At 33.4% G+C, this 16476-nt stretch overlaps 2 protein-coding genes across 2 annotated transcripts; both read left to right on the plus strand.

The window, feature by feature from the left end:
• The first annotated feature begins 2613 nt into the window (after positions 1-2613).
• LOC133315738 (protein FLC EXPRESSOR-like) lies at positions 2614-5671 on the plus strand. The gene is made up of 4 exons (XM_061517401.1): positions 2614-3199; positions 3872-4038; positions 4155-4240; positions 5405-5671. The coding sequence occupies exons 1-4, from the start codon at positions 2700-2702 to the stop codon at positions 5492-5494; spliced, it is 843 nt and encodes a 280-aa protein (XP_061373385.1). The 5' UTR covers positions 2614-2699; the 3' UTR covers positions 5495-5671.
• Positions 5672-15368: 9697 nt separating this feature from the next.
• Positions 15369-15969, plus strand: LOC133315729 (protein FLC EXPRESSOR-like). The gene is made up of 2 exons (XM_061517393.1): positions 15369-15868; positions 15954-15969. The coding sequence occupies exons 1-2, from the start codon at positions 15369-15371 to the stop codon at positions 15967-15969; spliced, it is 516 nt and encodes a 171-aa protein (XP_061373377.1).
• The last annotated feature ends 507 nt before the right edge of the window (positions 15970-16476 follow it).

A 16476-nucleotide genomic window follows, 5' to 3' on the forward strand; every position in this document is an offset into this window, starting at 1 on the left:
TTGAGTTGCCACTAGTGAAGATTATATATTTTGTCGTATATATAATTCAACTAGTTGTATTGCATGTAGCTATTATATACTGTTTTAGAATGTATATATTTTCTCTATTTTCTTTACTGTTGTTTGGTTTTGGGACTTCGAAGGACTATTGAAGTGAACTTCAGCTACATAAATGGTTTGCCAATGTTATTTTTATTAGAATTATATTTTTATCATGTCTTTTTGAAGATTAATGAGATAAATTAGTTCCAAATAGCATTATTTTAGTTCATATATGTGGCCACCCAACTTCTGTCACACTTAAAATTAAAACTCTATGCCCAACTTATTGATGATGTGCTTCTACTTATGAAAGTATTTTGTTTTGAAATACGTTTCCTGATTAATAAAATGCCTACACTACTATATCATTATAAAACCGTTCATTTTTTTAAATAAATAATCAACTGGCGAAGAGTTTTAGAAGATTTTTTATTTTCATGTTACCTCCTTGCATTAAGTTTGGACCATCTGTAAATTAAACTTGTTAGCAAGTAGGAATATCATGTAATGCATGTATTTTGGTTCTCACATCAACCACGGGTGGATTTGTTATCACTCCTAAAATGTCCTTCCTTGAGTTGAATGGTTTATATACTTCAAATCCATTGCTTGTTAGTTTAGCTTCTGGTCAACGTAAGAGTAAATAGGTATTTCAATGCAAGTGGTTTCAAATGTGCTATAAATCCCTAGTGCCCTAGTTAGCAAGTCTGCCGTCTTTAAGCCTTCTTTGGCTTTGATCAATTCTTGCAGGTTGCTGTCTGCAGTGTTGTTCGTGCAATGCCAAAGTTGTTTTGCTTTGCGGTTAGGTTATTGTATAGATTGATGCTGTATTTATGTTATAAAGTTTTGTTCACCAAGTGAGGTGAAGGTAGATTTTGGTATATATGTCTTTGTCTATTTGTTCGTAAACATGACAGTTCTATAAGAAGAAACGAAATAATTATTAGCTATTAAAACATTTAATGCAATTATTGATGATACGATTAGTGCCATGGTGAGGTGAGAATTTGATATTCAGCAGAGAGAAAGAGATGTTTAACTTTTTCGTTAGTTTAAATTTGATTTGAGCATGTTTAACCAATTTATTTTTAAACAATAGGAAAATAAATATTGTGAACATTTGTAAATGAGAAAAATCCTAAATTTCATGCAAACAAAACGGGCACTAATCACTGCACAAGGCTGAGAAAGAATCGAAGGGGTAAAACGTAACCTAAGTAATTCAGGTGAAGCTAGAGGTAAAAATGCCATTATGTCTTTATACAAGTGTATGAAGCCAGAGGTAAACATGCCGTTATGTCTTCAAAATGATTTATTCAAGTTTATCAGGAAAATAGTTTTGAATAGATTGAAGCCGTGCCTACCATATGAGGGTGAGCCAAAGCTATTTAAACATATTAGTGCAGTACCCGTGCAACGGAGAAAAAAAATCAAAATTTTTGTCGGCGTCTGTCGTCGCTTAATCGCTCTTTAGGGAGGTGAAAAAGCTACAACACTCACATAGAATTTTGTAAATATCTACCACAAACAAAACTTTGCAATTAAGAAACATCAATTATTATGCAAATAAAAAATAGTTATGTACTCTATAATTGATTGTTTTCATATACAGCAATGCATACATCAACAAAATTGATGAGTTATAGATTATCCTACCAGAGAGAAATCATCAAAAAAAGAGAAAAAATTTCTGCGCTCAATACTATCCAGAATAATTATTAGCAGCTCTGGATGCGCTCAATCAACAATAAGATATGTTCATATACAGCAATACATACAACAACAATAGTGATGAGATGCATAATGTGTTACCAAAATAGAAATGGTCAAAAAATGAGCTAAAGTTGTTGCGCCCAATACTATCCAACACAATCAACAGCACCCTACAAAGGCAAAAGAAAAAAAAAACATGAAAGAAAAAATAAATACGCTGAAAAAAAAAACAATTATGAAAAAAGAATGTATGACAAAAGAAAATAGGCATGTATAGAGAATAAATATATGTATATTAGATTATTTTTTACATATTGTGATATTATATAATTAAAATAGCTTGATAATTGTTATAAAAAAAAATAAAAAAATAGCTTGATAATAATTATGAATTAATGACTCTTGAGTAATGTTTAACATGGTTACTGAGAATCAGTCAACTTGAATTTAATTTTGATTCGTCGTCCGTAAATGATTTTTATACCTGATGATATATTTATGGTTTTGATTAAAATTTTCTCATGCTATAGACATATTTTATGTGGAGTTCACATTTATTAAAAAAATAAAAAAGTAAAAGAAATTATTACACGAAAATCAAAAGATCATTACTAGAAAAAAAAAACAAATCTCCGACGATATGAGAAAATATTTTCCCTATATTTATATATTGTTAAAGATTTTGAGGTTAGAGTATATGAAGAAAAAAAAAAGTTTGAGGTTTGACAAACATTTATACTCGTTAACTTTTAATGACAATAAGAATAGTAACAGTTAATCTTAGTTTGGTGTTAATAAATTTATAATTTCCAGTTTATAATTTGTTAAAACTTAAAAGGATGAGAAAGGTGACTGACACACAGACACACTAGTTACTCATTTCCGTTCGTGTGTCTATGAAATCAAAACCAAACTGGAGTCATAGTTAGAGAAGAGGAGTGCAAATGTCAGGGCGCAAGCATCTAGGGTCCTCTCGTGCTCTCTCCCATTCTTCCTCCTCCCCCGCCGTCCGGGCCCTTCCGGTCGCCGCCCTTGAAGACCGCTTCATCGCTCGCCACCGCGAGATCCAGTCTCTCCTCCTAGACAACCAGCGCCTCGCCGCCGCCCACGTCGCCATCAAGCAAGACCTCGCTGTCACCCAGCAGGAGCTCCGCAGTCTCACCGCCGCTGCCGCCAACGTTAAGGCCGAGCGCGATGCCGAGGTGCGCGAGATCTACGAGAAATCGCTCAAAATGGACGCCGAGGTCCGCTCCATCGCCGCCATGAGCTCCGAGCTCGATCAGGTGCGGGCAGATGTACAGGAGCTCGCCGCGTCGCGAAAGGAGATAGCTTCAGAGCTGCAGTCGGTCGAGAACGACCTCGCGAGGGCACGCGCCGAGTCACAGTATGTGCCTCCGATCAAGGCTGATATAGAGGCCATGCGCCATGAGATTCAACGAGGAAGGTATTCTGTTTATTTAATTGCTTGTTTGTGTCACAGTTTGAGCATAATGGCTTTGATTTTACATTGAGATTCAATGAGGTCACAGGTTTCGCCTTGTGTGAACAGACTCTTCAAATATGCAATATAAGGCTGCCTACCAAAGACGATTGTTTTGGCACTTGAGGTGCTCCTGACTAAACACAGTAGTATGGGTCCTTGCTCTAAATGGTTTTACTGAAATTTTGATTTTTTTTGATTGGGCCTAATGGTGTCTATCAATGTTGCTAACCCCATCTACTGGGATAAAATTTGGTTATTATTGTTATATGACACTCCCAATAGGTAATACCAAGATAACTTAATAATGGATCTGCATTTAAATTCATAACATCAAAGAGGCCCTTTGCAGTGTTAGTTTTGATGCTGTTATTTGTTCTTATTTATATCAGTTTTAAATAAATAAACAATCAATTGGAAGATATATAGAAAAATTTCTAATTCTTTGTTTAGTTTATAATGTCAGAGACTAATGCTATGAGTTTTGGTTCTTTGACACTATCATTTATTTATATGCTATGGTTGAACTGTTAGAAGTGTGATCTTTCCTGAACCTAGTCAGATGCTAGGGAAAAAGTCACCACAAAGTATGAAATATTATCAATGATTTAAACTCACATTTACTGATGCATATAGGAAAGCTATTGAATTTGAGAAGAAGACACACGCTAGTAACCTTGAGCACAGGCGGGCAATGGATAACAATTTAATCATTATGTCCCGTGAGGTTGAAAAGTTACGTGCTGAGCTGGCTAATGCAGAGAAGAGAGCAAGGGCTGCGGTTGCTGCAGCTGCAAACCCAAGTAATTTGACTTTATTGGTCATTCATCTTGAAGTGCTTACTGAATATAAGAGAAGTATACTAGAATTTTTTTGGTTAAATTTTGTAATTAAATCCGTGATGTTTGTTTCTATGCAGGTCCTGGATATCCTGCAAACTATGACAATCCTGAGATGGGATATGCAGGAATGGCATACCCTCCTGACTCTTATGGCATGCATCAGGTATGTATGGCAATATTTACTCCACTCTTTGTTTAGAGGTAATGATGTTGTCAAATTACATCAAGAGAACCCTTAAGAGGAGTCTGCATCTGATATATGTTCTTCCACTATTTACTCGAATGAGGGAGAAATGGCAGCAATCCTAATTATGCTTCAATGTAAAGTTTTTTTTTTTTTAAATTAAAAAGAAAAAAGAAGGTAATGTTTGTTAACATAACTATTTGAAGTCTTAACTGTTACCTAGTTCTGAGAACAGACAGTAATAGATAAGTTTACAAATTGGCATTTGCTGAGTTTTTCCCCGTGTTTCTTTTAAGCCGAAAGGTTGATTCGATTCCTTAAGGGCTTCCTCTCTTCTTTCTTCCCTTTTTCTAAGTCATCTTATTTCTTGATAAGAAAAACTTTCTGACCATGTCCTTGAGATGCATTTCCTCTAGCTCCTGAAAAAGGCATTATATGGAATGGATTAAGAGGGTCAGTCATCTTAAAATTGAAACTCATTTCATGTCGCAAATATTCACTTGTAGCATACCATATCTCAATCGATTGATGTAATTTTTTTACCGCATGTACATTTCCATAACAATGATGTTTGTCTAAAATGAAACGTTGTTGTTCAGCATCTTGGACTAGCCATCCCTTATAGGGTATTGTTAAAAGGTCATCAATTCCTAATCAAATGGATGTAACAGTAGCTTGAGGAAAATCAGAGTCTTTACTTGATCTAGGATGTGTGATGAATATGCCATTCCAAAGTGATCTATTAATCTACTAATAAGTTGTTTAATGGCAGTTCCACCTATCTACTAATAACAGTAGTCGTTTGCTAAATGTATGCATGAAATTGGATATCTTGTTTTCATGTTGAATATTCTTCGCATGTATAATAAAACAAGGGTAAAATATTTCTCCAGTCTTATCTCCAGTAACGCCTAAAACTATGTTATTTTGAATTAAAGAAGGGTGTTTTCATAATTTTATTTATTTTTTTATCATATGAATTTTACCGAAACATTCTTCATTAATTTTCTTAAAATTACGGAAACACCCTTCATTAATTCAAAATGACAGTTTTGGGGATTACTGGGAATAATTTATCTCCGGTGACTGGAGAAATATTTTACTCATAAAACAAATAAATATTTAATCTGCTAAACTTTTCAGATCCAAGCTGGGGTTGATGCTCATCCTCAATATGCATCTGGAGCAACATTACATCATCCTTATGACATGCAACATGCACAGCCTAGATAGGCTTCCAGTGATGTCTTGTTTTTGAAAGAAGAGAAAGGAAAAGAATGTAATGTATATCACATTTTTTTCTGAAAGAAATTACCCAATTACAGCGCATATAATTTTGTGGATATCTGAAAATGGTTATAAATCATTAAGCTTGTATATATGTATTATTATTGGTAATGTGTTCCGGTAGTCTCCGTACTTTCAATTTTTCCGAATCTATCTTTCTCTTCCTTAGTGAAACTTGCTCATAATCAAAAGGCTAGTGTCCATAAGTTTTTTTTTTTTTTTTTTGAGGGGGTTTCCTTTTTTCTTTATGAAAAAATACCAGGTCAAAACAGCCTGAATCTGAACACACTTAAGTGGACCGGGTCAAAACCATCTAACCATCCCACGTTTTTGGCCTACAGGCAGGACCCATATTGAAAGCTCTAGGCTAAAAAGCTATTCAATTCAAGGTGGAAAACTGTATAATAAACCATCATATTAGACGTTTAAAAAATTATGCATGAAAGATAGGCAATTGAAGATTTGTGTAAATATAAATTCGGTACATAGTAATATTCAACATGACAATATGTCAGGCAGTTAAGGTTATATAAATATACATATTTATATTTTAAATAAAAAGGTTTTGAATGGTAGACATATTTTTACGAGGCAGAATTCTTTGACACTAGTGTCAAATTTCATCTGAGAGCTGTTAGATTAAAAAAAATCAATGGCTCTGATTTGTGAGCATGTGACACCATTGAATTTTTTTTTTATCTAACGGCTCTCAGATGAGGTGTCAAATTTGAAATTTGACTCTGGTGTCAAAAGATCCTACTTCTATTTTTACATATATCCCGAACCTGATTTTATATTTACATAACTCTATTGAAAGTGCATATAGGTTTACGTAGTTATGCAGATGTAGCCACTCATCGAGAATATCATAAACTTGTAAGGAAATTACAGGTGTCTTCGTAATAGTTAATTTAATGTCTCTAATTATATTTCCTTTTTTTCTTCTCCTTATCATAAGCAGCAATTATAAAAATTCCAAAGATTATGAGAAAAATCCTCCAGTGTTGTCAAAAACTATTTACCATTTGATATCTGATAAAAAAATTCCTTGAATTTTTTTTATTTCCTTCACACTGCCCAGCATCTTTCCGTAAGAGACATCCAAAATTTTAAATGTTTTTTTTCAATTTTTTTTAATAAAAAACTTGGTGGGCTCCATGCATTCCTCTGTTTGCAGAAAATGAGATCATTATACTATGAGAGGAGAATTCATTACCCCTATTGTCAATTGTTACATTTTGTTTTCCACTTTTTAACGATTTTAATATTTTTTTTCCTTTTTTCAATAGAACGTCACAAAACCTAGTGGCAAACTCTTCGTCCATCCCAATTGTTTAAGGACGAGAAAATGCTTTAACAAATCATTATTCGACCTTAAGTATCATGAGTTTCTTTGCTAAATAACTAGTGTATTACCCGTGCCGATGCACGAGGAAAAAATCAAAATTTTTGTCGACCTTGGTCGGTTAATCTCTAAAAAAAATCACGAACTTCATCTTGCTATGAAGCCTTGAAAGGTACAATAGTGGAGGTATACATATGAAGGAACAAAATAAAAAATGTAAACCTTTTACTTGAGAAATATATGAAATAAAAAAGAACTGCATTGTTATTTTGTGCTATTTTGGAGAGGTGGGCTGTTAACATTTTATATCAGCATGTAATAGGTTTCTATATTTATCTTCACAAAAATATATCGCTATACTTTAGCTTGTTCTGTGGTCATTCCAAAATATATTTCTATATTTTCGCTTGTCTTGTGGTTATTCAAGAATTACAAAGTTTGACTCGGCTTCTTTCAGTATTTCTCAGAGATGAACTTTCATTTATTACACTCGAATTTACAAAATAATTATTTATAATTATTTTTTGCAAGTATTTGTGTCGTTAGTATTTGAAATTTTACAAATTGTATTTACAAAAATTAAAAACAGATTTAGGAATTTAATTAAAAAAGAAGAAGGGTGGAATTTAAATTTAATTATAAAAATATGTTGGTAGGCTGGGCGGGCAGGCCCTCCGGGATAAGCCCAGTTTGTCACTTTTAACTATCAGCATTTTATGTAAATAATTATATTTTTGCAAGGATTTGCGTCCTTAGTATTTTGAACTTTAGAAATTTGTATTTACAAAAATTGAAATCAGATTTAGGAATTTAATTATAAAGTAAGAAGTATGAAATTTTAATTTAATTATAAAAATAAGTTGGTGAGGGACTGAGGGCCGAGCCAAGTTTGCCACCTCTAACAATCAGCATGTAACAAGTTTTTATATTTATCCACAAAAAAGGTTCTTATAGTTGAAGTTTTTATATTTTATCTTTGATATGGACTTTCATTTATTACAATCAGATTTAAAATATAAAATAAAAATATTTTTTGCAAGGATTTGAACCGTTAGTATTTGATATTTTACAAATTTGTATCTAAAAAAATTAAAATCAGATTTAGGAATTTAATTGTAAAAGAAGAAGGATGAAATTTTAATTTAACCCAATGGGTGCAGCTCAGTTGGTAATTTGGCGCTGAGTTAGTGGGGTTGGACATGTGTTCGATTCCTGCTGAATGCATTCTTGGGGAGGGGGCTGAACCTTTAGCCATCACTGCTCCCCCGCACTCCGGATTAGTCCCATAGCCGGCTCAAAGAGTCGAAGCTCGTGGGGATACCGGAGGGAGCCAACTCGCTTCAAAGAGGTAATTAGGGTTGGGTAACTCCAAAAAATGAAATTTTAATTTAATTATAAAAATGTGTTAGTGGGCTGGCCCTCCGGCCCGAGCCCAGTTTGCCACCTACAACTGTCAGCATGTAATAGGTTTTTATATTTATCCACACAAAAAGGCTCTTATAGTTGTGTATAAGTTTTTATATTTTATCTCAGAGATGATTTTTCATTTATTACAATCAGATTTACAAAATAATAATAAATAATTAGTTTTTTGCAAGGATTTGTGTTGTTAGTATTTGAAATTTTATAAATTTGAATTTACAAAAATTGAAATCAGATTTAGGATTTTAATTATAAAAGAAGAATAGTGAAATTTTAATTTAATTATAAAAATGTGTTAGTGTGCCGGCCCTCCGGGCCGAGCCCAGTTTACCACTTATAACTGTCAGCATGTAATATGTTTTTTATATTTATCCACACAAAAAGGCTCCTATAGTTGCGTCAATGTTTTTATATTTTATCTTAGAGATGAATTTTCATTTAGGGTTCGCTTTTTCTGAAATTACTGCAGAAAAGTTATCTGCAGTAAGCCCAATACAACGCTATTTTGGGGCGAAAATCACTATATTTTATTAATTTTAATTTATTTCAGGGTTTTTATAGTCTTTATAATTATAATTTTTTAATATTTCAATCCTAAAACGATGTCGTTTTGAAAGTAAACGCAGATAACTTATCTGTAGTAACTGCAGAAATGTTTTTCTTGTTTCATTTATTACAATTAGATTTATAAAATAATTTTAAATAATTATTTTTTTCAAGGATTTGTGTCGTTAGTATTTAAAATTTAACAAATTTGTATTTACAAAAATAAAAATCAGATTTAGGATATATATATATATATATATATATATATATATATATATATATATATATATATATATATATATAAAAGAGAGTTCAATGTTGGAAACTTCGCTGATGTGTCACTCCCTGCTTAATTCTGAAAATTGTGTTCACACTACATGGTATATAAAAACTTTCCTTCTTTGGTAAATTGGAAAAAGGATTTCTTTTAAAAATCAAATTTATTTTTTAAATCGAAAAATAAATGACCATTTGTGGTGGCAGACAAGGCATTGAATGTCCCACTGCTCATCACATTGGAATTGGTCAGCTGATTTAATTGTTTTTTACATTAGAATTTTGAGATTTGAATTTTGATTGCTCATTTAATTGGAATGAGTCATCTGATCTAAAATTCGAATTTTGAAATGGAATGACTCAGCTGTTTTAATTGCTCATCTAATCTAAAAATTTCAAATTTTGAAATGGAATGACTCAGCTGTTTTAATTGCTTTTTACATTGAAATTGCTCATATGACCTAAAATTCGAATTTTGAAATGGTTTCAAATTTTGAATTTAAAATATGGATGGTGGGAAAAGATTTGGAGAGTTTTGGGTGGCATTCATTTTGTATAAATAGAGAAGTTGTGTTTCTTATTTTTTTTAGCTTGCCTACGATTTCTTTCTTCATTTCTGTTTGTAGGGGTTGTTGTGTTGGTATTATTTTTTTGTTTTCTTCGGCTTTCTCCGATTCGTTTCATATTTTAATGGAAAGTCCTTCTTCTGCAAACGTGCCAGGATTGAGGAAAGTGTTTGTTGATCTTTGCAATGCTATCTTCTTATAAACAAGACGTAAATAATCTTTACGATTCGTTTTCTTAACAAATTTATGTTTGTGGTGGATATTTGCAAAGCTCTGTGTCAATCCTGTAATTTTTTTCACCTGAAATATAGAACAAAATAACAACACAGTTTTTTGTAAAATATAAGATTTGCAGTGCGATTAACCAACCATGGCGGACGACAAAAATTTTGATCTTTTTTCCCGTGCATCGCACGATTAATATACTAGTTTAATTATAAAAGAAGAAGGATGAAATTTTAATTTAATTATAAAATTGTGTTGTTGGGCCGACCCTCTGGGCCAAGCCCAGTTTGCCACCTATAACTGTCAGCATGTAATAGGGTTTTATATTTATCCACACAAAAGGCTCTTATAGTTGCGTCTAGGTTTTTATATTTTATCTTAGAGATGAATTTTGATTTATTACAAACAAATTTAAAAAATAATATTAATTAATTAATTTTTTGCAAGGATTTGTGCCGTTAGTATTTGAAATTTTACAAATTTGTATTTACAAACATAATGGCTTTGATTTTACATTGAGATTCAATGAGGTCACAGGTTTCGCCTTGTGTAAACAGACTCTTCAAATATGCAATGTAAGGCTGCCTACCAAAGACGATTGTTTTGGCACTTGAGGTGCTCCTGACTAAACACAGTAGTATGGGTCCTTGTTCCTATCTCTTAGCAGCCCAAGCTTTTTCCGGCAAAACCTGCCCCCTTTCCGGCATCTGCTGTGTTGGTTCTCAGGTCTTTGCTGTGTTGCCTCTGTTTTTCTCAGCTTCTTTTGTTTTGCATAATTCTAGCTCAACTCAGTTTCGCACAGTTCTTCCTCCCTTTTTTTAAATAAGATATTTTGGCAGTGGCTAAACTTGTTAGACAATTGTTATTTGTTAGACAAATTTCCCTGCTTCAGTTTTGCATTGTTTGATTATTGACTGTTAAATTATGCCTTAGATTGGTAAACTATGACTTTTGATTATTAATGATGAATGTCTTTAATTTTGACTAACTTTTTTGCTTTCTTGCATTTAATGTGTGCTGCATAAATTATTTATCTTGTGTCCATAGTCTTCGGTAATTGGTATAGTGGCCATCCCACTGTGTGCTATCCTGCAATTTTGTTATTGGGGTCAGCTACTGTGCTCCACTATCCGGGATTGACAACTATGTAACCAGGCTTATTTAAAGCTCATACTTCATAACAAGTGTATTGGTGTCTTCATTTGTTGTGATTAATGATCTGTTTAGTCTGCCTGCAATCTAGATATCAAGAACTGGCTGAGTAATCTTGTTATAAATCTTTGAACTTGTTTCTTTGTGGATGTTTGGTGTGGTAAGTGGTGAAAATCACATTAGGATAAGGCCCCAATTAGACACCCTAATGTTTAGCTCGGTGCATATATATTTAGTTAGACCTTGGCTCGTTGCATGTGACAGCAAGGTTTGTTTCTATGTTGAAGAATACAAATCAAAGCTGGAGTATTGAGCTCATTACCAATCAATCAATTATCAATGCAGAAATGACAAAATGTGAAAAGACTATTTGATTGTATTTATTAACTATGCAAATGACCTTGTAAGTTGTAAATGAATGTTCATATTTATAAATGGATATATTAATTGTTTTGTTTTTTGTTGTTTGTTTTTCATTCTATAGGGGCAATAGGGGTGGCTACGGTGGAGATAGACGCAGAGAAAATTATAGAGATGGAGGTGGTTCTGGACCTGACAGGCGTGATAATTATGGTGGAAACCGTTCACGACCTTACTAAGAGCTTCAACATTGAACATTTTATGTACTATGATTTCTGGTCTGAGGGATTTGTTTTATTCAGTTGGCTGTTTTCTTGAAATGGAAGCAAAGAGGTAGGTTGTTCGCTTACTTTTGAGCAAGACCTCTTCGCTTCTTTTTGTTTCATTTGTCACTCGCTTGGGGGTTTTTACTTTTAGGAAGGGATTAGTTTACTTATGTGAATGTTTTTATAGAGGCAAGTGGATAGTCTTCAAATTTCTTGCTGCTAAGGTAGGTTAATTGTTTCAGGTGAGTGCTGCTTTAATGAAAACATGCTTTTTACTTGCTTGGAATTTGAACCATGTGTCGTTATGTGGATAAATGCTTGCATCCTTGGCTCATCCCATGTGGCATCTGGTTCAAGCAGGTGGTGGCATTGATAGGATATTTGGTGTTAAGTAATAGTTCCATGGATCAATAAATCCCAATTAGAGAGTATTTAAGTTGTAATTTGTTTTCTTCTTACACAGAAAAATAGTGTTCTGGCAGCTTGTTGCATTAGAGAAACACTGGATGTTCTTATTGAATTCATGCATTGTTCTTTAGGTTACGTGATAGCTGTTCTGATAAGTTCTGATTTGAACAGTTTAATTTGCTTCGTAGCAGCTCAATATAAAATTATATGAAGCCGGGAGTGCAAATTTTACGCATGATTAAAGAATTCAATGAACTACATACCAATAATAATTAAAAAAAGAGAGAATGCAATGAACTTGTTCAATATCCTTTATGCTTTAGAAATAAAGTTACCTCGAGTTAGAACTATAATATGTAGCAATTAGAATGCCTTGAGTTGCCACTAGTGAAGATTATATATTTTGTCGTATATATAATTCAACTAGTTGTATTGCATGTAGCTATTATATACTGTTTTAGAATGTATATATTTTCTCTATTTTCTTTACTGTTGTTTGGTTTTGGGACTTCGAAGGACTATTGAAGTGAACTTCAGCTACATAAATGGTTTGCCAATGTTATTTTTATTAGAATTATATTTTTATCATGTCTTTTTGAAGATTAATGAGATAAATTAGTTCCAAATAGCATTATTTTAGTTCATATATGTGGCCACCCAACTTCTGTCACACTTAAAATTAAAACTCTATGCCCAACTTATTGATGATGTGCTTCTACTTATGAAAGTATTTTGTTTTGAAATACGTTTCCTGATTAATAAAATGCCTACACTACTATATCATTATAAAACCGTTCATTTTTTTAAATAAATAATCAACTGGCGAAGAGTTTTAGAAGATTTTTTATTTTCATGTTACCTCCTTGCATTAAGTTTGGACCATCTGTAAATTAAACTTGTTAGCAAGTAGGAATATCATGTAATGCATGTATTCTTTGTCAGTTGGTTCAAACTAATATTTTAAATATTAGTGTTGGTTCTGGCTGCCACATGGTGAGCCTCCAACTGTGGAAGTTCATAGCGGTATTCTTTGCATGTTTTTTTTTTTTTTTTTTTTTTTTTTTTTATGTTTAATGGTGACTAAGGATAGTCCATATGGTACGAGTTGCTTGACTTTTGGTTCTCACATCAACCACGGGTGGATTTGTTATCACTCCTAAAATGTCCTTCCTTGAGTTGAATGGTTTATATACTTCAAATCCATTGCTTGTTAGTTTAGCTTCTGGTCAACGTAAGAGTAAATAGGTATTTCAATGCAAGTGGTTTCAAATGTGCTATAAATCCCTAGTGCCCTAGTTAGCAAGTCTGCCGTCTTTAAGCCTTCTTTGGCTTTGATCAATTCTTGCAGGTTGCTGTCTGCAGTGTTGTTCGTGCAATGCCAAAGTTGTTTTGCTTTGCGGTTAGGTTATTGTATAGATTGATGCTGTATTTATGTTATAAAGTTTTGTTCACCAAGTGAGGTGAAGGTAGATTTTGGTATATATGTCTTTGTCTATTTGTTCGTAAACATGACAGTTCTATAAGAAGAAACGAAATAATTATTAGCTATTAAAACATTTAATGCAATTATTGATGATACGATTAGTGCCATGGTGAGGTGAGAATTTGATATTCAGCAGAGAGAAAGAGATGTTTAACTTTTTCGTTAGTTTAAATTTGATTTGAGCATGTTTAACCAATTTATTTTTAAACAATAGGAAAATAAATATTGTGAACATTTGTAAATGAGAAAAATCCTAAATTTCATGCAAACAAAACGGGCACTAATCACTGCACAAGGCTGAGAAAGAATCGAAGGGGTAAAACGTAACCTAAGTAATTCAGGTGAAGCTAGAGGTAAAAATGCCATTATGTCTTTATACAAGTGTATGAAGCCAGAGGTAAACATGCCGTTATGTCTTCAAAATGATTTATTCAAGTTTATCAGGAAAATAGTTTTGAATAGATTGAAGCCGTGCCTACCATATGAGGGTGAGCCAAAGCTATTTAAACATATTAGTGCAGTACCCGTGCAACGGAGAAAAAAAATCAAAATTTTTGTCGGCGTCTGTCGTCGCTTAATCGCTCTTTAGGGAGGTGAAAAAGCTACAACACTCACATAGAATTTTGTAAATATCTACCACAAACAAAACTTTGCAATTAAGAAACATCAATTATTATGCAAATAAAAAATAGTTATGTACTCTATAATTGATTGTTTTCATATACAGCAATGCATACATCAACAAAATTGATGAGTTATAGATTATCCTACCAGAGAGAAATCATCAAAAAAAGAGAAAAAATTTCTGCGCTCAATACTATCCAGAATAATTATTAGCAGCTCTGGATGCGCTCAATCAACAATAAGATATGTTCATATACAGCAATACATACAACAACAATAGTGATGAGATGCATAATGTGTTACCAAAATAGAAATGGTCAAAAAATGAGCTAAAGTTGTTGCGCCCAATACTATCCAACACAATCAACAGCACCCTACAAAGGCAAAAGAAAAAAAAAACATGAAAGAAAAAATAAATACGCTGAAAAAAAAAACAATTATGAAAAAAGAATGTATGACAAAAGAAAATAGGCATGTATAGAGAATAAATATATGTATATTAGATTATTTTTTACATATTGTGATATTATATAATTAAAATAGCTTGATAATTGTTATAAAAAAAAATAAAAAAATAGCTTGATAATAATTATGAATTAATGACTCTTGAGTAATGTTTAACATGGTTACTGAGAATCAGTCAACTTGAATTTAATTTTGATTTCGTCCGTAAATGATTTTTATACCTGATGATATATTTATGGTTTTGATTAAAATTTTCTCATGCTATAGACATATTTTATGTGGAGTTCACATTTATTAAAAAAATAAAAAAGTAAAAGAAATTATTACACGAAAATCAAAATATCATTACTAGAAAAAAAAAAACAAATCTCCGACGATATGAGAAAATATTTTCCCTATATTTATATATTGTTAAAGATTTTGAGGTTAGAGTATATGAAGAAAAAAAAAAGTTTGAGGTTTGACAAACATTTATACTCGTTAACTTTTAATGACAATAAGAATAGTAACAGTTAATCTTAGTTTGGTGTTAATAAATTTATAATTTCCAGTTTATAATTTGTTAAAACTTAAAAGGATGAGAAAGGTGACTGACACACAGACACACTAGTTACTCATTTCCGTTCGTGTGTCTATGAAATCAAAACCAAACTGGAGTCATAGTTAGAGAAGAGGAGTGCAAATGTCAGGGCGCAAGCATCTAGGGTCCTCTCGTGCTCTCTCCCATTCTTCCTCCTCCCCCGCCGTCCGGGCCCTTCCGGTCGCCGCCCTTGAAGACCGCTTCATCGCTCGCCACCGCGAGATCCAGTCTCTCCTCCTAGACAACCAGCGCCTCGCCGCCGCCCACGTCGCCATCAAGCAAGACCTCGCTGTCACCCAGCAGGAGCTCCGCAGTCTCACCGCCGCTGCCGCCAACGTTAAGGCCGAGCGCGATGCCGAGGTGCGCGAGATCTACGAGAAATCGCTCAAAATGGACGCCGAGGTCCGCTCCATCGCCGCCATGAGCTCCGAGCTCGATCAGGTGCGGGCAGATGTACAGGAGCTCGCCGCGTCGCGAAAGGAGATAGCTTCAGAGCTGCAGTCGGTCGAGAACGACCTCGCGAGGGCACGCGCCGAGTCACAGTATGTGCCTCCGATCAAGGCTGATATAGAGGCCATGCGCCATGAGATTCAACGAGGAAGGTATTCTGTTTATTTAATTGCTTGTTTGTGTCACAGTTTGAGCATAATGGCTTTGATTTTACATTGAGATTCAATGAGGTCACAGGTTTCGCCTTGTGTGAACAGACTCTTCAAATATGCAATATAAGGCTGCCTACCAAAGACGATTGTTTTGGCACTTGAGGTACTCCTGGCTAAACACAGTAGTATGGGTCCTTGCTCTAAATGGTTTTACTGAAATTTTGATTTTTTTTGATTGGGCCTAATGGTGTCTATCAATGTTGCTAACCCCATCTACTGGGATAAAATTTGGTTATTATTGTTATATGACACTCCCAATAGGTAATACCAAGATAACTTAATAATGGATCTGTATTTAAATTCATAACATCAAAGAGGCCCTTTGCAGTGTTAGTTTTGATGCTGTTATTTGTTCTTATTTATATCAGTTTTAAATAAATAAACAATCAATTGGAAGATATATAGAAAAATTTCTAATTCTTTGTTTAGTTTATAATGTCAGAGACTAATGCTATGAGTTTTGGTTCTTTGACACTATCATTTATTTATATGCTATGGTTGAACTGTTAGAAGTGTGATCTTTCCTGAACCTAGTCAGATGCTAGGGA

Source organism: Gastrolobium bilobum, unplaced genomic scaffold (assembly GCF_033153095.1).
Source record: "Gastrolobium bilobum isolate Gb01-03AN ecotype WA unplaced genomic scaffold, APGP_CSIRO_Gbil_v1 utg513783, whole genome shotgun sequence".
NCBI lineage: Eukaryota > Viridiplantae > Streptophyta > Magnoliopsida > Fabales > Fabaceae > Gastrolobium > Gastrolobium bilobum.

Excerpts from the sequence above, each read along its gene's own strand:
- LOC133315738 (XM_061517401.1), top strand. The coding sequence starts at position 2,700 with ATGTCAGGGCGCAAGCATCTAGGGTCCTCTCGTGCTCTCTCCCATTCT. Across the intron at positions 3,200-3,871 it reads CATGAGATTCAACGAGGAAG|GAAAGCTATTGAATTTGAGA; the intron begins GTATTCTGTTTA and ends TGATGCATATAG. Across the intron at positions 4,039-4,154 it reads TGCTGCAGCTGCAAACCCAA|GTCCTGGATATCCTGCAAAC; the intron begins GTAATTTGACTT and ends GTTTCTATGCAG.
- LOC133315729 (XM_061517393.1), top strand. The coding sequence starts at position 15,369 with ATGTCAGGGCGCAAGCATCTAGGGTCCTCTCGTGCTCTCTCCCATTCT.